Raw genomic sequence first — 24,231 nt, 5'->3', positions numbered from 1 at the left:
TGCTTTATAAATCGTTTGTAAACAAAGTAAAACTTCACGGTTACGACAGCCTGCTTGTAAATGGATGTGACAGAATGAACATGGCAGGTTTTTAACAAGTGTGCTGTACCGGTAAACCACGACATAATGTACTGTAAATCTCGAATTTTGATTATCGACGATATCTATGCTAGAAACGCAAATATTTCTATTTTGGACAAAAACCGCATGCACTGGAGCTTCTAAGCAAACCACTTAAACTCTCCAACAAGTTTTCAGCTAAACCTTCAAAAAATCACGAAAGATTTGAATCACCACCTATTAAAAATCTTAGTCTAACTTATATATAGACTTAATTGCAACCTGTTGTCGCCAAAATAATAACAAGGCAACCCACGTTGACATCACATACCATCGTACTGGAACTTAATTTAATTTTTGTACAGTGACGTCCGCCATAAGACATTCGCTTTATAAGCTTTAAGTGATTTTTTTTTAATTTCTGTGAATTCGGCTGATTGCAACCGTCGGATGGCTTGCCTGGTGACTATTCGCCACTGCTACGTCCTACTGTGTATTGAAGCGGGACCTGGCTAGCCAACTACTTCTGGTATTTGTTTTGGCGATAGCTGATTGCACACATAGCATGTCTAAGGTGAGGTTTGAGTTTGGTAGGGATTTAAATGTCGGTGAATTTCGAATCTCTGAACATTTTATGCTCAAAAATTGTTGTGAAGTTTTTGTCAAGAAGTGTAGGTGATGCTAGACTAGATATCATTGCTAGCCAAAGTTCAGTGATACTGGTTCTGGTCAAAGCTCAGGTTCAGTTTACTGGTAACAGCTCGTTGAGTTAATTTACTTTGCATTAAAAAGTCGATATCACTTTGCATAGGATAGTGACCCCTTAAAAATATCTGCTCTGCTGGAATTTAATTTGCATTAATTACATCGGTTTCTACTAGAAATAATTGCTAGTAGGCCTCACTATACTTTTAAGGTACCTGTACCGAATAAGGCCCACCTAACACTTTTTTGAAAATAACTCAAGAACCATAAATGAGAATAGACTGAAAAATCGTATTCTATTAGTGAGGGTATATGACTACAACATATTAAAACCACAATACCTGACAATCCCCCAAAAAATTTTTATAAAGAAATTAAAAATTCCAAAAAATGGGCCTTATTAGGAGCATAGGCTCACCAATTTTGTGAGTATTTTGATTCAAAACATAGTAATAGACAACATATAACATTATTAGAAATTTCACATTTTAAGTTGTACAAACATTTAAAAAGATTCCACTAGGCGCATCAAAGTAACTGCAACAATTTGCCAACTGATGACTGGAACCACTCTTGAAGTCTGGACATCAATTAGCCAAGCATCTTGTATGGACCTTATTAGGCGCATGTGGCATCCACGAAAAAAATGTCACATTTTTATCATCAGAAAAATTTTAGCAAAAAAAAGTGCATTATCCTTTTCAATACTAAGTTGGTTGTTATATGAAAACTTCAGCCGGTTGACAACAGTTCATTTAACCGGCCAAATTCTCACTTACTTTTTTTCTAAATTAACAAAACCACCTTAACTGCAAATATCAAATTTTTGTTGTGCTCTAGCGAATCGGTTGATCACGTGACAAGGATGAAATCTGGTAAACCATCATGAATTTATATTAGTTTTTATGTAGGGACAAAATCTTTCATTTATTTGCACGGGTTTGCGAAATATGAGCAATGGGCCTTATTAGGGACCGGGCCTTATTCGGTACAGGTACCTTATAGACAAACTAAAACTTGTGTCTGTGTCGAGCGTAGGGGCGGGCAATGCAGAAGATGTATCTATTTTCTCCAATAAAGTTTAACTGTACCATTTTCTTGACAAATAGGCTACCACTAGTAGCCTAGAGACAAACTTTCCCATGTTTGAGTTTCCCATGGCGAACTTGTGTTCATATAGGAAAACTGCAGCTAAAACAAGTGACGCAAGTAAATAAAGTCGGTAGGCCTTTTGCCATTTATTAACCTGTTTCTATACAGGGTTCGATAAAAAATAATTGGACTCAAATCTTTTGAGATACGGACGCAGTTCTCCTAGATTTGGCATTCTGTAATTCATTTTCTTAGTCTTTTGCATGATGTACAAGACAACAAGCTTGACTAACCTTAGCGATAGCTGCATAGAATGATCAAGCTTTATACCATTTTTTTAGTTTCGTACCTGAAAAAAATGTAGTGGATAGTAAAAAAAGTAGCTCTTATGGTATCATTACTTTTTCGAAAAAGTATACTGTCTTTTCCTCTGTTGCCACTATAAAATTACCGCGCAAATGCCCAGTTTCGGAGAGTTTAATCTAATAACAAGAAGAACAATAAAATTTCAAGAATTCAATGAGCAAAAATAAACAATAACAAAGAATTTTGAATTCAAAACTAAACTGAATCTACAAAAAAGCTGAGCAGTTAAGAAAGAACAAATCGGCTAAACTGCCTAAAGTGGCCAAATAAAATTCAGTCAAAAAAGTTAGTGTTGTAATGGTTGAGACAATCTTTAGGTTGGTATGGCGTATATGCAAACTTCACTGTAAACGTATTTTATTTGTATGAAATCATATTTTGACAGAAAACACGTTAATTGGCTGACGTCAATTACGACCACCAACAAGGGTTGATCAGATGATGTTAATTAAAACCACAAAAATATTTAACTCAAAAATACTAACTTTAATGAATTTTCATTAAAGTTGCTTTATCCAGATGTCGTCTGTGGAGTAATTAGATGTCATTTATAAAGTTATCATATTTTAGACTGACTGGTGTTTAGCTGCTGATATGATAGTCAGCTGTGGTTATTTTGGTTAACAGATAGTCAGACGACAAGTTAGGTAAGCGTAAATTAGACTGGGAAATTTAATAAATGTAACCATTTATGAACCCCTTTCACTTATAATAAAATTGGGCGCTTTCGGCTGTTTTTTTATATCACGTGACAATATCAATGGCACGTGATCGAACTGTCACCAGAAATGGATGATAAAGGTTTGACGCCATGTTGGCTTCTTCAAACTTGTCAAGAAGTTGATGGTAGGCCTATTTAGGTTTGTTTTGGTTTGCATATGCATGTGTTAAGATGCCTATATTTATTTGATTTTTTTGTAAAGTAAGCACATTATGCCATCAAAAACCTGTGTTAGATGATGGTATAAGCTAGCTAAGTTGGGGTCTGTACGGTACCGTCAGACCGTATGCCTATATACGCTGCTGTTATGCAGACGTGTATTGTTACTTACGTCTGTACGTGTATTGTTGCTGTACTCCGGACTACGGAATATGGCTGTTTTCAGCAAGATCTTGGGTGCAGCAAACATGACAAGTGCGGTGTGCAGAAATGCTAACACACAATTACACAGTAATGTACCGGTAACCTTAACTGTTATTGTCGTCAACTGTTAGTGAACATGTGTTTTATTGTACTATAACTACAATTATTAAAATAGTAACTTTTGCTCCACACAGTTAATGGCGAAAAATGATCAATGTAATGTAGACCTACACAGTTTGATGTATTCAATCTTTAAATTTATTGAAAATGGAGGTCACAGAAGTTTTGTTAAAGTGATGAAGTACAAAATAACGCACCTTAAGTGCGTGCACTTAAGCACTAGTCTCGATTTCTCATTATAAAATTGGTCATACGTTTAATCAGAAAGGCTAGCAGCTAATGTCCACCTTCTGATTTTGTATTTTAAAGTTTGGCTAACTAAAGCTGTCAGTCTAAATATAGCCTCTATTTATAATAGTTATGTCTGACCATGATCAAACCTTGATAACCTACAGGCTACCAGTAGCTGTTCTGATCTTGATAACTGGTGAAGTAACATTTTAAGATTTTGAAGTCTTATTTACAGAACAAACTATAGTAATCATAGTTATCAACCCTACTCTGAATGCTAAGGAACAAGTGCTAAAATAAAGTTATATATATTTGTAATTTTTTTTCAAGATTGTTTGAGCTCAGTATATAATCATCAATAAATTTTAAGCATTAGCGTATAAACTTGTTTGTCACAATGGTGAAAATCTTTGTTGGGCGATTAACAGAAAATGTCAAAAAGAGTGAGTTAGAAGAACTTTTTAAAGCGTTCGGTGAAGTCACAGATTGTTCAGTTTTAAAAAACTATGGTTTTGTACATATGGCTGACATGGAGGAAGCAAAAGCTGCAATTGCGTAAGCATCAATCTTTAGCTTACTGGTACACAGTATACATTCATTGTTTTGATTTTGATTGTTCACAAAATTATTTAGCTTTGAAAGAACGAAGCAAATGTTTTTTCTAATTACCATATATATACTTGAGTATAGGTCGAGATTTTTGCAACTGATTTTCACCTCAAAAAGCAGGGGTCGACCCATGCACGGGACAAGCTAGAGTAAAACCTCCAAGTCCAGCTGACAGAACGGTCACTGGCACATACTAAGTATGGAGAGCTTTCCAATTAAAGGAAAAACTTCAATCACAAAAACACCAAATAGTAAATGCAATCAACAAAATGTAATAAAACCAGAAAATACATTGTGATAATACGTCAGTTTTAAAATCCATCAAAATCTTCTTCACTATTATCGCTGCTTTTTTCTGACGTGTTAAACTCACGAACAGAGACAGAATTATTAGTTTTTTGGCAAATTCAGCAACGGTTAGCTTTACCGTGAATTTATTGCGCTTACTGGCCATTTCGTATAAATAACTTCACAACGACTCGCATGCCTGCCGCTTAAAGCCACGAGACGAATATGACTTGCGCCAGGCGAGTTCTTTGTACGGTTGTCTTAAAGAGGTGCTGCTGCAGTTCACAGTACGTAATTGCTACGCAAGTACTAGCAAGCTAGGGAATAATCAACTTAAACACAAGAGAACAAAAATATCTACGATTTTCCACGAAAAAGTAAAGGTCGACCTATACTCGAGTGTATACGGTATGTTTTGAGCATCGAATCTGATGCTGTGTTGCTTTTAACACTGTGATACCATCAACATTTGTTATTAGTTAGTTTTGTGTGTTTTAGTGTTTATTTTTTGGATTTTGTATAGTATGCTTTTATTTAAAGTGGGTTGGACAAGCATGAACTTGATGGAAATGTGATTAATGTGGAGCTATCAACAACCAAAGTCGCAAAAGCGACAAAACTTTTTGTGGGAAATTTGCCACCAGAAACAAAATCTGGCGACGTAAGACCTATAGATAATAAGTTCCTGTGCTATCCGTTTTGATGCTGTCAGACTAGATGTTGCTAATTGTGTTTTAAAATTAACCATTGGCTTTCTTCAGATCCACAAATTGTTCAAGAAATATGGCACAGTCATAGAGTGTGATGTTGTAAAAAATTATGCTTTCGTACATATGGGAAGAGAGTCAATGGCTAGAGATGCTATTGATGGATTAAACAACACCATGTTCAATGGCAACAAAATTGCTGTCCAAATGTCAAAAACAAGGCGCATGGATGAAGGCAACTATACCTTTTGTTAATTTAAATTATGCAATGTGTCATAAGTTCTGCGTTAAAAAAATGTGCTGGATTTCTGGAAAAGCATGACAGGTTGTTTAAGTACTGAAATCTGGCTGTGGTTTTAACTTAATTTATTTTTATAGGACCACCAGGTATGATGTTTGGTGATTTTCGTGGACGCGGTAGAGGTGGTCGTGGAAGAGGATTTATGGGTCCCATGAGAGGTGGAATGCCTCCACGGTTTCGTGGAAAACCATTTGGAGAAGATAGTTTTATGGAACCACCGTTTGGTAGAAGGTACTACGGTGTGATTTTGGTGTTAGGTAGTGGTGAACACCATTTAATGGACCGCTTTAGGTCGGCCAGAAACCTTGAGAAAAACTTCTTTCTGCAATTAGCTGCTTGCCCTGACGATTAAGGAGTGCGTTTAACGTTTACCATTTTATTCCTTTCGATTAATTTTAGGCCAGGTATGCGTCCACGACTACCACATGGCATGGCTGATCGAGGGTTAGGCATGTACGATAATGAGTTGATTGCGCGAGGCGCCTCTCTACGTCGTGGTTCACTGCTTGGTTCTGGAGATTATTTGTTAAGAGAAAGAGAAGCGTTGGCCCGCCGACTTGATGCACAAGCGCTTGCCGCAGATTCGTATCGAGGTGCCGCTGCCGCTGGAGATTTTGATTTCGCCTCTGATTTGAACGCATCAGAACTTGGCCTGGAGAGATATGGCGCCGCTGCTTCGCGCTATGGTCGATTAAGTGCCGGTGCTGCTGAGCGTTACGCTGCCGCTGTAGATCATTTCGCTAACGACCGTTACGGAGGGTACTAGACATGCGGCGTCGACTTGTGCAGTCGCAAGTACAAGTTCGTGCACAATTCCCAGTACTGTTATGTCACAAATGCATTGACACACGACGCCATTATGTCACAATTACTTATGAACTCGAGGCTGTATAACGTGAATCAGCATTCGTCAATATCCGAGTTTTAGCTTTTGCGACTGCGACTGCGACACTGCTTCGATTTTCATCAAAAGTCTTGTATATCGTGTATAGCACCTTCGCCTGAGGTTACTTTCGTTTACCGTTCTTTTTAATAAAACAATGATCGTATTTGCGAAAAGCATGTGTATGTGATTTTAAAGTCGTGGCGAAGTGTTATCGATCCGTTCAGTGATGCAACCGAAAATACAACTTTTGCGAAGTCTTAATGTTCGTCGACAGATTTTATACGTGCGCTTTGAATTGTTTGACAACACCAGATACAGATATTGCTGCAGGTTGCTTGACACTGTTTGATGATGTAACTGAGGGAAAGTGAACTAATAAGAAGGGTTCATGTTGCTTTCATGCCAACATTTATGAGAGTTATGGAAGTATGAACAAATGGTCACTTGTCGTTTTGATGATGGTCGGTATGTATAGAGCATTCATTGGTGTTTTGCTGCATGCATATTGTTAATACGTTGTAAACAAAAAGGTTTGCAACATATGTGCCCATGCATTCATATGCAGTGTATTTGCACAAAATATGGATTGGTTGCATTTGCAACCAAGTTGACTGGTACGTTTACAAATACTTTAGCCTTGCTAAGTATCCGAAACATCTATATATCCAGTACCGGTCGATTTTGTAAGAAGGCTACGCCTACAGTTTTAGATTGGTTTGCTGTCGTGTAGCGCAGTGAATTAGATTATAATCAATTTGAAATCTTGCACTTGACTTTGAAACTTTTGAAATACTAATGTACTAGCTAGCATGTAGATAAAAGCTGTTCTTAAAGTTCCGGAAACCAATATGTCATCAAGTTACAGTAATTAGTGTACCATGGTGAATCTTTGCAATTTAAGTCGATAATAATTTACTGAATTTTTATTTTAGTGAACACCGTAAGCTTTTTAGACTTATCTTTTAATGAGACAAAATGGTAGTAAACAACGAATAAAAGACTATGGTCCAATTTGTATGCTCAAAACTGTAATTTTATTAAGTTGCAAGTATGTCATTGTCAGTGATTACTATTTGACATGAAATCCCCGATAACAACTGGCAGTACAGAGAATAATATTTCGACAAGGTCAACGTTGTAATTATATAATTTCAAGTTAGTCATAAGCATAAACTTTGCAATGCACCAGGTCCCTATTCCCATTGGCGCTAACGTTGTAATTATCATACCGCACCACTAAGTCATTTCGTTTGGTAGAAGTTGTATAGCCGGCAAACGCTCGCACCGCTTTCTTAAAATCATACTCGCGACCACAATATAATTTGGTGGAAGCCAGTATCTGCTACCACGGTAAAAGTAAATGAAGTGTGTGAGCCTTGCATACCAGCGCAGAGCTCAGCACAAAACCACCGAAACTACAAGGTATCCAATTCAATATCTCAGTCAATATTTGGTATGGTAAAGCCAGCAATATTTACATCATACACTCATTTGATAAGCCAACATTGGAGACTACGTTTGGTAGGGATTCAACTAGTTCCAGTAGGCCTGTTTATTTCTAAGCTATGCAGCGTAAAAAACAGAGTTTTATAATTTTTCCCTGCGGCTTGATAAAACGAATCCTAAAACAGAAGAAAATATATTAATAATGTACAACTTCCAAGGAAATAAGCAAACTGTTAACTTATTATTGCTCCCAATCACTCGCTTAAAAATTAACCCGGGTTCAGTGTCCACTATCCACCAAAATATTTTTGAAAATAATTTGTGGTCAGATGGTTAATCGGCAAAAGAAAATCACAGAAAGTCTCAGTTTTTTGGCCTTCATTGTGACGTAGATCAGGGCTCTCGTTATGTCATAGATTAGTCAAGTTGCTTGACAACATGCTGCTGTTGCTTTGCTTGCACGATAGTCAAGTGAAGTCTGAAGTGTAGGTCGTAGCAGTTTAGCCTATGTCCAGGTAGACGTCAATAGAAACTAGCAACGTGAAGCATTGTAATTAAATAAATTACGGTCGTTTTACGTTTTCCTTTGGACCGCATAGGCTACCCGTACCGTACTGGTTGTCGTGGTTGGGCTATAGGCTGTCACTTATGTCAAGCCCTGCAGTTAAAGCAATCTATACAGCTGTAACAGATACTACGTGATATAAAATAGGCATTTATGAATTTGCGAATGTTGTAAGTGAACTTGAACAATTTCCTCCCTCGCCGGCTTAATTAAGTTAAGCAAACGGAACAAGCGCCCAAGCGAAATCTCTGTATGGATCCATAGTACAAAATCGTCTTTTGAATGCTCATTTTTGTTTTTACTTGAGTTATTTGGCTTTGCTTGCATTAAGTTACGTCAACATTTGACCTCAAATCACATGGAATCTTTCAAAACTATACGCTATCTGTAACAGCGATAATAAATTGGTTATATAAAAAGCTAGAAATTGTAAACATAAATATTGTATACTTAGTCTTTATCTGCAACGTCTAATCAACATGGTAAACATTGCAGTTCTATCTCGTGCATCTTTGTTCGCGATCTTATTAAGCGACTTTCAGAAAGGTCAGCTTCTAATGTCGTAACTGCATTCCAATATCGCCAGATGTTATACAAAGAAGGCTTTGTAGTATTGGCATAGTTTTGTCTGCTAATGCGTTACTTCTTACAAGTTCGTGATATTGATTCAAGTAGTTTCGTAACTGAAAGACGAGCTGCACGGACAAATGTTTTCTTATCGTAACGTTGCAGTGATCATGCATCCATACAAATGTGAATAAACCTAACGTAATAACAAATCCATGAGAGCAAAGTGTAATTGAAAGCCGACTTTCACGCCATTCTATACAAGCGTGTTTTTGAAAATAAATCGCTTAGAGTTGTTCAAAACTTCCTTGATTGCTTTTGTGAACAATGAGCTTTCCCTTTGTGTACGTTCCTCTAATCCAGTGGTTCTTAACCTTTTTTCCACCAGCGCCCCTTTTCAGAGGTTTCCATAGTCCGCTGCCCACCATAATGAAAGGGCTGTGTTAAAAATGATGAGTGTTTAGTGAAAAGACCGGCTTAATCACCAATCTGGTTGCCTTGTATTTGGGAGAAGCGATATTATTTAATATATTGATAAGAGTAATAATAATAGTAATAATAATAATAACAGAAATAATAAGAGAATGGTTGATATAGAAAAATACACATTAATAAAGCAGGAAAAATGTATTTAATAGCTTAACTATACTTACACCAACTTAAGTATATCTGGTTCAATATTTGATAAAAAGAGCCTCAGATCACCCTTTTTACTTATTTGCAATCTATTTCTCTGCTTAGTTAAGAGTTGCAAGATTGAACTGAATCCCTTCTCTGTAGACTGAACTGAGCTAAAGCTTACTGTCTTAGCAATGAAATTGCGTTGACTTGCTGTTAACTAACTCTTCGGATTCTATGTCTATTGTTACGTCATAAATGAAATGTTGGCCTAAATAAAAAAAGAAAAAGAGAGAAACGTTCATAAACGTTACTCTTGGTAGCCTTTGCAATTTTTTTGGAATTTTACGATTCGACAAAAAGAGCCACAAAAAACATGCCGGTGAGCCGCAGTTTGACCACCACTGGCCTATACAAAGCAAGAGTATACATTGATCTTGATCTAGCAGAACTACTAAAGCAAATTTGCAGTGAGGTAAATATCGTTACACCTTCTGAATATAACGCCCCCTATAGCGCCCCCTGAGTATTTCCGCCCCTCTAAAAATCAAAAGCGCCCCCTAGGGGGCGGTAGCGCCCAGGTTAAGAACCACTGCTCTAATCAAAAAATTTTTCAAATGCACATGCCGTCGCACATACACTTGTCGCCTTTTCCCTTCGCTGCAGTTCGATGCATTCATTGCCGTCACATCACTTTTATTAAATTTATAATAATTTTTGCGTTTTGTGTTGAGTGGTGACCATCATGTAAAGTAAAACCGTCTATAATAATCGTGTTCGAAAAGATTATACGAGGTAAATCAAAACCTCTGGACAATGATTGTAATCAGAATATAATTAGTTCCAAAAATAAGAACGGAATAGTTTTGGATTCGATTTCCAAAAATGCACTTCCCTAGTCTTGATCTCTGCCTATTTTATGCTTCGATCGACCTCACCATTAAGCCCAATTTTTGTGATTTTCTTTGGCTTATAGTTATTTTATTACCTAACCAAGAATTGTTTTGAAAACTATTTTACAAGGATACTCAGTGCATAGTGTTCTTTGGTATAGGATCAACTTGTTTTTTGACTTGCCCCTCAATTTAAACAAATCCTGAAAAGATAGTGTCCTCTTCCGATACATGTTCAGAAAATTCTTTTGCAGGTTTAAAAAATGCTGGCTAAGTTAGTAGAGATTCATAGAAAATGATTGTGCTTCTACTCTCCACAGTAAAGGGTAGGTTATAATCAGAGGTGGGCATTCGGTACTTTGAAAGTACCGTCGGTAACGGTAACGGTACCGGTACTTAAAAAAAGAATGTACCGACGGTTACGATATTCGGTATTATTTTAAAAAAGTATTTCGGTACCGGTACGTTTTGTGTAAACGATGCTGCTGTAAATGCAATGTTTGCCGCTATTATGTCCCCGGTAAAGGTTACTCCAGGTCAAAACATATGTGACGTTTCGCTTGCAATTTTACTTGACATTTTTAGATTAAAAAAGATCAACAGATGCTAAAATTAGCATTAAGGATTAATTAAAAGGTATTTTTGAAAACATGCACGCCAAAGTTTTGAAATTATCACGTAAAAAGTACCGGAACAGTGGAATTATCGGATGTGAAATTGTCCTGTAACCAAAAAGCAGAAAGAGCATTACATTTTCTATTCTTAGGATTGCCCCAATATTCAAGCACCCTACGAAATCCTGACTATTTTAACCTGCCTAGTTGCACATCGTGATTGATTTATCTCCCTTACGTAATGTTGATGTGTTCGAGAATTTTGAATGGCTACAATGTAAATTAAACCAAATACATGTATTTTCAAACAGAAGTTTCGCGCTCCGTTATCATTTTCACAGGGAAATGCTATCATTTTCACGTTTTTAGAATAAAGAATTAGCCTATTTCAAAAGATTCTTGCATCACATTGCGAAATATCTCCCACCAGGCCTTGGGCAGCAGGTCGTTTACTGGAGTTATGCGCTTGAAAAATTGCAAGTTTTGTGCACGATTGACTGCGACTCGGTATAATGTACAAATAAAATGGACAAAATGTTTATCCGCATGGAGTAAGTAAATCAAAATCGTTATAGTTTGTGGAAGCCGTGTTTTAGCCCAGTACGAAGAAATTAAAACAAGCAGGTTAGGCGTGTCGATTTCGAAATTAAGACGATCAATTTAATAGGCGTCGGTTGCATTAGTGGGTGTTTATCTTTGGAAGGACACTTCGATTGAGGAGTATTTCCGGATCTTCCGGAAGATTACTTCGTAGTACTTTCAATCCTATTACCGTTAACTTGAAACTGCTGGAATTTATCTTAATATGAAACGAAATAGTCACAAGCGTGTCGTTGTGTTTGATCACGGTTTTGTATGTTTTAATCTCAAAATAAAATGTTCGTGGCAAGTTTTCTAATTTATGCATTTTTGTTATGCATGCTGCAGGATATGCACTTGGAGATAATGTTAGTGGTGGAATGGTATGAAAAAGCCTTATGCTAATTATTATTATTATTATTGATAGATTAGTAAGCATGTATTTTTAGTGTTTACAGTAGATGTTAGTATGTTCCAGCTGTTACAGAGCTAAAACTACCCAGCAGGCCTCGAATTACACTGGAGAAATGGTTGGTTGCAAAGGAAGCAGCGTTTCTTTCAAATGCATGAAGGCAAGCAAAGTAGATTCTTCGGCTTGGCTATTAGTTCTGGGGTTCTATTTTAATGCTTGTCTATATAGGCTAACTTGCAATACATGAGATACGTGATGGTGTTGTATATAGTGTAGCCCCCTACGTCCAACTCATTGTTGATTGTGACTCTTTTGCATGGGCTTTGATCAGTCTTTATTCTTTGCTGAGTTGACGCCACTTGCACGGCGTTTGGTTCTGTTTAAACCAAAATATTTCCCAAAACAGGTGAGTTGCAACTTCTGTTATTATTTGTCGCTAAAACTATTAATGTTTCTTCTAAAAATGTTGTGCGTAGTGCATTTGTTATGAGAATTAAAAATCAAAGCAAAACATTTTGCGGTTTCTGAGAAATAGCCCAAAGAGATACAACTCACCGCAGAGATAAGAAAGCTACATACTGAGTACGGTAGCCAGCAACTTCTACGAAGTTAGAAACATGCAGTAAAACGCAAGGTTGTCTCCGAACAAAAATATGCGCTTAAAATTTTAACTGAAAAATGAAGTTTTCCCTTGATATAAAGAAAGCTACTTTGGGCAGTGCTACCATTCAGTAGCGGTACAATATAGCCTATAATATGCTACAACGACCTTCAATTGCCAACAAGCAATACATAATGGTAGAGAAAAATAGCAGAAAACGGTGGCAATCTATCCAAAATGAAGCTCAAGTAAAAATCATGCAAATAAAAGCAATTTTATCTACATTTAGCTGTTTGTGCTATAGGGCTTCAGCAAAGGTTTTGCCAAATTTGGCTATCTTACGTTTTTAGTTTCGTCATTTTGAAACACTAAAACTGAGCCGTTTCAAGACGTTAGTTGGAGAGAAGAAGTTTTAACGAAAACTTTGCACGAATAACACTATTTTTACTCCTAATGCTGAAACGAACACCGTGTTTGACAAAAAATAAGCCCAAACAATGCATTTGACAAAAAAGAAATTCCACTTCGAAAACAAAGCACAATATTGCGTAGCAACAGATATAGGAGTTGTGATAAATGGTAATGCATTTCAACAGTGTTGTTCTTAGTGTAGCGTTACCATGTCTGAAAAGGCCAAATTCCTGACAATCTCAATAACCACCTTTCGCAGCACAAAACACACGCTATAGGCCTACGGTATTTTACAGTAGCCTATGTTCTTACATCTTACCAATACAAACGCTCATTTTTTTCTGCAAGACAGCATCACTGTCACAGAGAGAAGAAAGCATAGAATTGTTTGTTTAGTCCAACAACTTTCTGTTTTATTAATATTAGACGTTTTACCGCTTAACTAAAATGAGACCGATTTGGCTACATGCACTGCCTAAAAGTTAGTCACTACAAAGAAAACAGCAAAATTGATTCTACAAAATATTGAAAATACACTAACCTTGTCGAATGACTCGAACAATAAAAAAGTCAATTCGCATAAATACCAAATAATGAAAATTACTATGTCACAAAGCAAAGTTAACTGAAAAATCACACTAGACTAGCACTAGGGCAACGCCTTTCACCCGATAGGCCTAGAAGTCCGTAAGAAGTTGAAATTTTCATTTTCATAACACGTACACATTATTTCAAAATAAACACAACTTACTAGACGGTCGAATTTCGGACCTTAGAGCACTTTTTAGAATTATTTCCGGACACAGATTTCAACACCGAAATTCCGGATATCTCCGGGAAATTCCGGACGTATGGTAACCCTATCTTAGTGGCGAACATCAATGAAAAGGGCTCAACTATACGAAATTTTGTATCACGACCAGAACTATCTTGATCCTTGCCATTCTTGTAATGCAGCCATTTGCAAATTTTAGTTGTATGAAATCACTCATACCAATTTCTAACTAAGCGAAATAACGCCAATTCTTTCGTTGTTACATTTGCTGTACTTTTCGATATGATCCAGCGTTTTTTGATTACGCCTCAGCAACACAAGTCTCACACAAAAGAACCGCCACTTGGCTACAGTTGCTTTAGAAAGTTACTATTAAACCATAGGCTAAATATAGGTCACACGGCCCACTGTTCAAGGTATTGTAGGCCAGCAGCGCGCTTCTCAAAGTTGCGGATGTTATGGGCTCTTAGTGACCCAATGATCTTTTCTGGGACCCCGATAATGTGTCGGCTCGTAAACCGACTGTCTGGCAATAATGGAGCCCTTGTTCGATACGCAGTGATGCTACCGCTGTAAACAGCTTTAAATTCTGGCAACATGTTACAAAATAATCAAAAAACTAAATAAAAAACGTGTGTCTATCGGAACTTGCACAAAGGCGAACTCGGTAATTGGGGCATGAGCGATGAGAAATCATCGCCTAGTATGTCGTGCAGAGACTTTTCTTAGTCCGAAGATAAAGATGTTTTATTACACCATAGAGCGTGGGAAGGCTATTCACGATTCTTAAAATTCTATCTTTTGATATTTAGATTTGGTCTTTGATTACGCGAAAATGTGCAGCCTAATACGACTGTATATTGCTGTTAATTGAATGATAGTTATAAATGCAGCTTATAAAATGAACTAAATATTTAAATTTTAAAAAGATAAAAACAGCTTACGTAGCACCTGGACGTCTCTCACTGTACGCGGAGCCCACTTTGAGAAATACTACTGTAGGCAGTTAGGTTAGAAGAATAGAAATGTAGAAAGTTGATTTAGCTTTTGTCCTAACCAAGTCATGAATCTCGATTCGCCAGTCAAGCCTTTTGGTAGAAGTGACTCAAGTAAACTCGAGTCATTTAGAAAATTATACTCGAGTTATTCAAGCCATTTTACATTTAAAACCAAACCATTTACGGAAAGCAAAAATACCGTTTTTGTCTATAAAAAATGTTAAGAATTTTTACAAAATCGCTTCGTTTTGTTGCTGCATGCGTGTTCTTAGACAAGAAAGCTTCACTTTAAATTACATTTAATGAATTTGAAAGAAAAGTGTTTTTCATTAACACTTTAAGAGGGCCAGTTACGACCAAGGAGCTACATCCACAGGCTCCGATTTACAAAAAAACATAACATTCTCCTTTGATTCATCGCCTTTTTATTTCATTAATTATTACCGTTACAGTTGTTAAAATCTTATTAACGCGCAGCCAGTTATTTTCTTGCATATACTGTGAGTCTACAACGCTTTATTCAATAGGACTTTTCATAATGGACACTTCCCCGCTTGACTGTTGCCATAATCCCGAATTTAAACTAAACTTATAAAGTATAAACAATACATATAAAGTAAAATCCAACTAAAAATTCCGAATAGCAAAATTCCCTTTTGATAATAACCCTAATACCCGATTCATACTTGTGCTTTTTAGTATAGTACGGATATGGGCCGATTTGTTTCAAGTCTTTATAGGATTTTTAATTTCGGTAAGCTTGTTTAATCTAGTCAAGAATTTGTTGAAATTGGACGGCCTAATGTTTATCGGGATTACGCAAAGCGGGAAAGTGTTTTTCAAAAAGGGAGCGGGTTCCATGTATTATATCACTTTGTTATAAACCAATATCGCCGATTTTGGTAATTACTAATTACACGCCTCCCTGCCGTATACAATACACCATGCAAAGCTTTTGACTGCTCTCTAATCCTACAGCTCCTGCTAGCGCTACACTGAAATGTAAGCAAAACCAAAATTTTGCATAACTACATGCAGAAAATTTCAGTTTGATTTTCCAATCCATGCCAAGGTATATATTTAAATATACCATCACCAACTGTCACAATTGAGCACTGGACTCGCCATATTACGGTCGGAGCTAGAGCGATGAAGAATCATCGTCGGTTTGCAATGACTTTTTCCACTGTCCGAAGATAAAAATTATCCTATCAGACGGTGGTCGGTCGATTAAATCCAGCGCAAATCAGTCATCGGACAATTAAACCTTTCCTTTCAACTCAGAGATCATTTAACCCGCAGACGTTAGTTGGATTGTTCTAGGTTGATTCGAGCTGGAATCCATACCATAATCCTGCCTAGCAGACCGGCGGTAATGATGTATTCGTTTAGTATCACGCTTACGAATACCTCAAAGATCAAATAGATACTTGCATGTCATACAAACAACAAAATTAAACACGTGCTAAGCAACGCACAGTTGCGAACTGTAGTTTGTAAATGCAAATGAAACGCGAGAGCCAAGAGCGTCATATTTCAGTTGAATTTAGTCGTTCTGATATTCTTTCCTCCTCCTCTTTCTGTTCCACTTCTTTTTCTCCTCTTGGTTGAGTTTTCTTCTTCTGCCAGGATGCAATGCATCGTGGTAAATAACAATATCACAAAAACGAGCAACAATGTAAGTCAAGAAATACGGAAATAACCTGTCTAGGTGGTGGTGAGTTAACTTCTATGGTTACCGGACCATCATTTTGCATGTGAACTTGCATGTGTGCGCCAAATTTACCACCTGCAGTTTAATAATTTTGGGGTAACACAAAAGCCTTTGTAATTTTCTGGCAAGTATTTTAAAGTCTAATATACCCTTTATTTTATCTGGATTATAACTCTTTGCTAGTTTGTCCATAAAATCCTCAAAAAACGCTTCCGACTTGTCAGCCATCATGGCACCGTGAAAGTCAGGTTTGTTTCCTTTTAAGACACATTGTAGGGTGAACTGTAACAAACCAGTAAGTAGAATAAATGTGCGGAAAAGCTGTTAGTTCTTGCAGCGGATCACAATGCATACCTAGCTATGTGACGCTACTTAAACAAGATGGCTCTCACCCACTTGGCTCACACAGAGGACCTCAAGGTTAAGTTCTTTTACACTTTTTGTCCACCTCTTGCCGTTTTCATCTTCAAATAGTCTGAGATTTAATAGTTTTCGCACCCTAAATTGGCATAGTGATCAATACTTTTGCAAAATGGTGAACGCATAACAGGTATTTTTATTGGCTTTTAAGGAAAAGTAACATTAACTAAAATGTTATCCACATGTTACTGGTTTTAATGTAATTAATTAATACACCACGCAAAAGGTCTCAAAACTGAGCGAACTAAAAATATTTTTGTAGGCCAGAAGGGCTGCAAAATACACAGAGGTGGGCAGTCGGTACTTTGAAAGTACCGTCGGTAACGGTTCCTGGCAAAAAATGTACCGACAGTTCAGGTATTCGGTACTATTTAAAAAAAGTAGTCCCGTATTTTTTCGGTACTCGGTACTTTTTGTGTAAACGATGCTGCTGCAAATGCAATGTTTTTCCACTATTACGTCCACGGTAAAGGTTACTTCAGGTCAAAACGTACGTGACGTTAATCGCTTGCAATTTTACTTGGCATTTCTAGATTAAAAAAGATCAACAGATGGTAAAATTAGTATTAAGGATTAACTAATGTGTATTTTTGAAAACATACTTGTTAACATTTTGAAATTATCACGTCAAAAGTACCGAGTACCAGGACCGACCGAAATTTCTTGAAAAAAGTAATTCGGTACTTTTTCAAAAGTACCGCGGCACTGCCCACCTATGCATACATGTACCCATAACAAATTTGTCATAAACTTGTTTTGTGCAATACAGAAAACAAAACACCTTGAGCCATTTTCGCTTCAGTTTTTGTGTTTTCTTCACTTTTTCTTTTTACCACATTCTTTTATGGAGAATAATAATTGGCTGGTGATAGCCATTCAACATATTATGTCAATCAAGTGATCAGTTCTGCAGTTACTTAGAGAACAATTAGCTAGCCGGCATCACCACAAATCTAAAGCAGTGTCTTGTTATGATAACTGTCTTTTTGTGATCACTGACAATATACAGTCTCTAATGAGTCAGAACCTTGATTTCAAAGGCAGATCCTAGACATTTTGTAAAACAATAACAATTCCGTTGCTTATAAAATCTTTAGCCCATGGAATTATGGACAAGACTGCACCGTTGAAAGACGTCATAATACTTCACTGATAGATATAATTGTGTCACTTGTGTGTATTCCCTTTAATTAAGAAAAATTCCGGCCTATGGTGACACCAAAAACGATTGAACAATGGCAATTTGAACAAACAATTTGGTAAACAACTTGAACTGTATGAAAGCGTTGGCAGCAAATAAAGTACTAAAATTTTTTAAGCTAGCCTCAAAAAATTAGGCGGTAGGCTGTATGGATGGCCACATGTTTGAGACTGGTGCAATACACTCACATAAAATTAATACACAAGTAAAAGATATAAATCAGGAACAAGTTACATGAATTCTGTGTCTTTGTGATTGTCATCTCTTGAAATTCCAAGTAAAATGCAAATTCCTTGACCAACTGAGCCAACTACTTCTTCCCCCACTGTTAAAAATAAAGAGCTACAAAATGCAAAATTAAATTGAATTTCTAATTTAAAAGTTGGACTTACAACCTACCTGTGACACTGGCTTTCAATACCCTTTGTACAATTGCCTTCATTTTATGCTGATTGCATAAAATGAATTTTTATTAAATTAAACTGATTTATCTAGTTATGTCCCTACAATTTTAATACTAACACAATAAAAATAAAAGCAAATCGCAAGATTGTGTGAAACAGTTTTTCCTAATCTTATGGGATGTCTGTTGTTTACTATGGTATATATATCATAAATTTATCTAACATCAATGAAAAAAGTATGACTACACAATAGTTTGTTTCAAAAATGAAAACAATGAAATGGCTGCAATTTCCCCATATTCCAAAGTACACACAAATTATTCATACCTAAAAATGTCACAATAACGTTGTCAAATACTTCCATACAAAGAAGTACAAAAGATGACACAGATTCCGAATAAGCTGTAATTAGTACAATACAATATATGTTACATAATGTTATATCCAACTTTACTTTACTTTGCAAATTTTACTTATTCTTGTAGCAGGTAAAAACTAATAAAAAGGTAATTTTTAAATGAAGATTTAAAAGCAATGAAATACAGAAAACATATGAATAAAAATTGCAACTACTATCATATATCAGTAAAATTTGGAGCAATAGCATTTCAAACAATTTCTTTACTGTTAGAAAAACACTGATACTTTTAAGACTGAAATGCTTTTAGAAAAGTTAGAAGTTAGGTATTGTACAGGACTTCACATTATATAATTAAAATAACTCTTTGCTTTACATGTTTTGAGGTTTAGAAAAGCAATGAAAAAGACACTAACAGCTTAACTGTATATTTCGCACTTCAAGATTTTTGGTTTGGTTTGTCAAGAATATTCAAAAATTTTCCTCTAGTCATTTCTCTTGATTCGTCCAAACCAAGCTGGTAGGCTAGATTTTGTAAATCTCTTACTTTCTCCATTAAACTAGCAGTTGTTAAGCTCCCAAACTCCTGGAGCATATCTATGTCATCCTCGACCTCTCCGGACCAGTGAGGTGATGGTCCTGGTGACATTGGGCTCTTGAGTGAAGATATAAAATCTGAAACACCAGACATCTGCTCAGGCCACAAGTCTGGGGAAGCACGATCCAGTTTCTCTAAGCTGAGAAGCTGTTGATCAAGTTCACCATTAGGATTAGATGCGTCTGACATCGTGTTTGAATATGAAAAGTTTTTATTATGAAATGTCTCGTTTCTGGCGTTGAGTGATCATTCCACTAAAAGTATCTGTGGTGCAATACAAGTTTAAGGTACATACAATTTTCCTGTGATTAACCTGTTTGCCAAAAAACACAAAGATTTTAAAATCAAGTTGTCAATATCAATACAACATGGTAACACATAGCTCTAATTTCGAGGCTGGGCATTGATGATCTTGACCAATGTAACACGGGTCGTGTTTCTCAACCCGGATTGAGCAGAACCCCAGTATTTATTGATAACAATGACTGCTAAAAACGACTACAAAAATAGCCAACCAAGTCAACTGCCGCTTGTTTTTTTTTGAAAAACTAATAAAAATGATGTTAATGGGTTTCTGTAGAGCACACTTGGTTCTGAAACTTGTTGGAGATATTAAACCTACAAGTTTCATACATTACAACCATTTGTACAATTACGAAAAATACAGTATGTATATAGCATATGCATCATGAATTTCAACAAATCACTGGGGTGTAAACAAACCCAGTTGTAAAACCACGACAAGGGTATTGCGCACAAGTTGAGAAACAGTGGCCTATGCAGTAGGCATGTTTGCACAAACTCAAAACCATACATGTATAATTTTCTATTTGAGCCAACAAAAAGAAATTCATATTTCATTAACGCCTAAGGTACAACCAGGAATAGGGAATATTTTTGCAATAAAGAGGCGTTTGGATGACTCATGCGCCAAAAAATTGGCTTCGTGAATAAAAAATGGCCAGAACAATGCACACCCCAGATTTAACCCAAGGCTATATGTTGACTCAATACAATACAAACATGAATTTACTAAGAATCATTCTTTTTTATTGCTTCTTTATGAGGCCAAAACAATGTTTTTGAGCTGATAGCATTCTAGCATAGGAGTTCGACAAGCTGATTTCTGCAAAGCTAGCAGCATGACCTAAATTTAAAATGCTTATACAAAATATTAAATAAGCGAATTTAGGTGAGTGTCAGATGTATGTTAACAAGCAATTACATAGATAGCGGTCAGTCACTGTTGAACAAAAACATTTAACTTGCACAGTATATTTCTTTAAATAACAAAACAACTTTAACTTGTTGAACACACCATCGTTGGCAGGTTGAAAATGAAGGTTACATTCCCATCAAAATTACGATTTATATATATCATATACTAATTAACAAGCACATTCACTATAAAAATGTTCATGGACACAAAGTGTTTATTATACTTGTTTTGGTGGAGATGGCCCATATCGCTTATGATGAGGAAGCTTTCTTCGAAATGTTACCTGCACTGGTTCTTCAAGTACAAATCCAGTTTTCTGTATAGTGTCTCTAAATGTTGCCATTACTTCTGATCCTTCAGTACTCTTCAAAGGAAACCATTGCGCACATGAAAATCCAGATCGGATGCATTTTTCCATTAACACTGAAGCAACACAAGCAGATGCACTGACATCGACGGTTTTGTAAAGGTGTTTTCGAACTTTCCAGTCTTTGGTGGACGCCTCGGCCACTTTATTACCAGCGTAGTGTTCTAGCCATGCATGAGTGTGTTGATTTGTTCTTTCCAAACATATTCTATGATAGTACTCTCTTTTCGGAAAATTGGTAGAGACATGATGCCTCCCTCTTCCCCATCCAATATCTTTGTGTGCTAAAGCCAAGCGTTCTAAGTTTCTTGGGTTGCGGTTTATAAACGTTTTCACTAAATTTACGTTGAGATTTGTTTCTTCGGCCGCGTTATCCTGTTCTGTTGTTGAAGAAGGCAAGGATTGATGTCCATCACAAAAAACTGTTGTTAGACCAATATGACGAGATTTTAAAGATTGGGGTATCAGATTAGAACGTAGTCTCATTACCCTCATGGTCAGAGTGTTGTTGCTTGTCTGTCTGTAGTTATAAGCGTAACTTGTGGTAACTTACGGTTCCCTAAAACTGTAAAAGAAACTACCGTAATAATTCAATTTATACTGTAGGCCTATTTTAATTGTTTAAAATTTATTAGAATTAGATTGGAACCAATCTATCAGTCTTCAGATTCCACTTGAATCGCCGGCGTCGATGTTTATTTCACGGTCTCCCTTGGCTTTTTACTACAATCTTCTAGCCTAAGAATGGAATTTTTTGATGGTTTATATCTTACTTCATCACAATTATTGAAACACAGTACGCCACTAAAAGCGCTATGGCTAGCAAGCACAAAAAGTAGAAGCAAAAATGGGGGGTTTTTACAGTTTTTCTTTTTCATGAAAAAAGTACTTTTTGAAATACATCTAAAATACGATTCAGAGCCATACACTGCTTTACAAATTTTTATTCGAGATTTTAATTGTTTACTTAGTTTATATATATTTACCATAAAAAGTCTTTTCCTTTCACTTTGAACTTTCTGTTAAGACATTATTATGGTCATCGTATTTTCATTTTACATTAATGTCACATTTCGAACCCAAACTTTACCTACATCAAACGCAAGACTTAAATTTATTCCCCTATTTTGCCCTTGTAGCTTGGGCGATTGGCGTCAAACCCCAAAAAAGAAAACTAGGTAAATATGAGCTTGGATGATGAGCTGGCGGTTTTGTTTACAAATTTGCGGCAGCCATTGAATATAAGGAAATTCCTGCTTGTTTTATGTGCTTGACCACAACACAGTACAAAGTAATGGTACTACTGTATATAAAATTAGTAGTAGAGTATTATTGGTGCAAAGCACAAATAGCTTTTAAGAGAAACGTATATGGTTTCGAAGTACGTACAGTAGGTGTAGGGTTTAAGCTTTGTCGTAAGTGTTCACTCGGAAGGTCAAGCCTAAGCGCTTTTATTCTTTTGTTATGGTATGGCATGGTATGATAATTTTTATCTTCGGTCTAAGGAAAGTCTTTGCACAACTTAAACCCGACAATGATTGCTCATCGCTCGAGGTCCGATTACCGAGCTAGCTTTGGAACAAGTTCCGGTTGTCACAGATTTTTCATTTTGATTTTTGATTTTTTTATATAGTATTTGGTAATTTAAAACTATTCACCAGGTCCACTAAATAGGAGCAAATGTCTTTGATGCCCTGCCCATGAGTTCTAAAACGGTAGGCCTACAGCGCTACTCGGTATCAAATACGGAACACGAGCCACGTTTATCGCAAGGTCAGCGCTCAAACCACTCGGCTACCGAGTGACGTAAAGGAAACTTTAGGTTTATGGAGTGTCCCCTAACACATTGAAACTTCTGCTTGACTTTGTCTTCTTTCTTTATATGCAAAACAAGCAGCCACTGAATATTTTACTTAGAAATCCGTAATCTTAAAAACGCTTGTTTGTAGACTCTCTTAACATGTTTAGGCCATGCAACTTAACACACAACCTTGAAATGTTTTTATACTTCTCAACATTTTGATCTTTATATAAGAAAGCCACATTTTCTCGAGTATAGGAGGCTACTAGTAGCCTATATTTTCTTCAATAAAAATGAATATAACGCTTACGCCACGTTGTGGGCCTACACCTTGTTAATTCAAATTTTAGCTACGACATACATTAGTTAACCAAATTTTTACGTGGTGCAAAGCTTACAAATTAAAAACTAACCACCATGGCGAAAAAATTGTGGTGTTTTTCTCGAGTATGGTTTAATGACTTACATCAGTTTTTCATATTGATTTCATTTGTAATGAATTACATTATTAACCAATGCCCGGTGTTTTGTAAGGAGTCCACAAAGTCGACAAAGGGAGACGAATAACAATAACTGAATGCTAATTGTTAAAAGAAATGTACTTTATTGAATAGCGGTTGTTGTGGAAAAGCTTGAAATTAGATCTGCCTATAATCTGTCGTGGCTTTATATGTACCAGCAATGTCAAATGACCGTACTTAAAATTGTTCTTCCATACATTTGTAGAATAGCCAGAATGTCTCGTATTTACAGAGAAAACTATATCACTTTTGTTTACGAGTGAAATCTACATTCTTATCGATTGCTTAAATAAACATTAGCTTTTGACCGTTAGATAATGCCAGGTTAGCAGAGCTATCCTATAAATATAGCTACAGAGTAAGCCTATTGGTGTGTTTTTTAACAACAGAAAGGCCCCGGTCATACTTAGGCCAAGAGCATCAGTAAGCCTAATCCTTTTTATGAACGAACTTTCAGTCACACCCATGTGCTATATAACTGATTGATTTTGGATAATTTCGGAAAGATTACTGGAGCGCTGTCGTAGAGTGTACGCCCCAATGAAAATCTGAAGAAGCATAGGAAAATTATATGAACTATGCCTTGAAAAATAACAATAACTATGAAAACAATAAGCGGTGAAATCATTTTTTAACAAAACGACGCGGCGCTTCGATAAAAATGTTTTTGGCAGACTTTGCCAAATTTCGAACTTATAAC

At 36.4% G+C, this 24,231-nt stretch overlaps 4 protein-coding genes across 4 annotated transcripts; 1 reads left to right on the top strand and 3 right to left on the bottom strand.

Moving 5' to 3' along the window:
• Window positions 1–3,968: 3,968 nt before the first annotated feature.
• LOC143461805 (uncharacterized) lies at window positions 3,969–9,387 on the top strand. Its single transcript, XM_076959690.1, has 5 exons — window positions 3,969–4,213; window positions 5,096–5,216; window positions 5,317–5,497; window positions 5,641–5,794; window positions 5,963–9,387. The coding sequence occupies exons 1-5, from the start codon at window positions 4,056–4,058 to the stop codon at window positions 6,327–6,329; spliced, it is 981 nt and encodes a 326-aa protein (XP_076815805.1). The 5' UTR covers window positions 3,969–4,055; the 3' UTR covers window positions 6,330–9,387.
• A 6,895-nt stretch (window positions 9,388–16,282) lies between these two features.
• On the bottom strand, window positions 16,283–18,803 carry LOC143462262 (D-aminoacyl-tRNA deacylase-like). The gene is made up of 6 exons (XM_076960346.1): window positions 18,663–18,803; window positions 18,498–18,588; window positions 17,039–17,141; window positions 16,792–16,924; window positions 16,632–16,717; window positions 16,283–16,550 (listed from the first exon to the last, which is right to left on the bottom strand). Exons 1-6 carry the CDS (start codon window positions 18,703–18,705, stop codon window positions 16,458–16,460), a joined length of 549 nt encoding a protein of 182 aa, XP_076816461.1. The 5' UTR covers window positions 18,706–18,803; the 3' UTR covers window positions 16,283–16,457.
• LOC143462263 (protein lin-52 homolog) lies at window positions 18,781–19,820 on the bottom strand. Its single transcript, XM_076960347.1, has one exon. The coding sequence runs from the start codon at window positions 19,810–19,812 to the stop codon at window positions 19,465–19,467; it is 348 nt and encodes a 115-aa protein (XP_076816462.1). The 5' UTR covers window positions 19,813–19,820; the 3' UTR covers window positions 18,781–19,464.
• Window positions 19,821–19,936: 116 nt separating this feature from the next.
• LOC143462261 (large ribosomal subunit protein uL18m-like) lies at window positions 19,937–21,942 on the bottom strand. Its single transcript, XM_076960344.1, has one exon. It carries the CDS (start codon window positions 21,702–21,704, stop codon window positions 21,060–21,062), a length of 645 nt encoding a protein of 214 aa, XP_076816459.1. The 5' UTR covers window positions 21,705–21,942; the 3' UTR covers window positions 19,937–21,059.
• Between the last annotated feature and the right edge of the window lie 2,289 nt (window positions 21,943–24,231).

This window comes from Clavelina lepadiformis, chromosome 6 (assembly GCF_947623445.1).
Source record: "Clavelina lepadiformis chromosome 6, kaClaLepa1.1, whole genome shotgun sequence".
NCBI classification, from domain to species: Eukaryota; Metazoa; Chordata; class Ascidiacea; order Aplousobranchia; family Clavelinidae; genus Clavelina; species Clavelina lepadiformis.
The sequence above is the reverse complement of the archived record's forward strand: the minus strand, read 5'-3'. Positions and strand labels throughout refer to the sequence as shown.

What these genes read in the sequence shown, in the direction of transcription:
- LOC143461805 (XM_076959690.1), top strand. Translation starts at nt 4,056, where the DNA reads ATGGTGAAAATCTTTGTTGGGCGATTAACAGAAAATGTCAAAAAGAGT. An exon ending in GAAGCAAAAGCTGCAATTGC is followed by an intron (nt 4,214 to 5,095) that starts GTAAGCATCAAT and finishes TTTTATTTAAAG; the next exon opens with TGGGTTGGACAAGCATGAAC. An exon ending in GAACCACCGTTTGGTAGAAG is followed by an intron (nt 5,795 to 5,962) that starts GTACTACGGTGT and finishes GATTAATTTTAG; the next exon opens with GCCAGGTATGCGTCCACGAC.
- LOC143462262 (XM_076960346.1), bottom strand. Translation starts at nt 18,705, where the DNA reads ATGAAGGCAATTGTACAAAGGGTATTGAAAGCCAGTGTCACAG. An exon ending in CACAAAGACACAGAATTCAT is followed by an intron (nt 17,142 to 18,497) that starts GTAACTTGTTCC and finishes ATGCCAATTTAG; the next exon opens with GGTGCGAAAACTATTAAATC. An exon ending in TAATCCAGATAAAATAAAGG is followed by an intron (nt 16,718 to 16,791) that starts GTATATTAGACT and finishes ATTAAACTGCAG; the next exon opens with GTGGTAAATTTGGCGCACAC.
- LOC143462263 (XM_076960347.1), bottom strand. Translation starts at nt 19,812, where the DNA reads ATGTCAGACGCATCTAATCCTAATGGTGAACTTGATCAACAGCTTCTC.
- LOC143462261 (XM_076960344.1), bottom strand. Translation starts at nt 21,704, where the DNA reads ATGAGGGTAATGAGACTACGTTCTAATCTGATACCCCAATCTTTAAAA.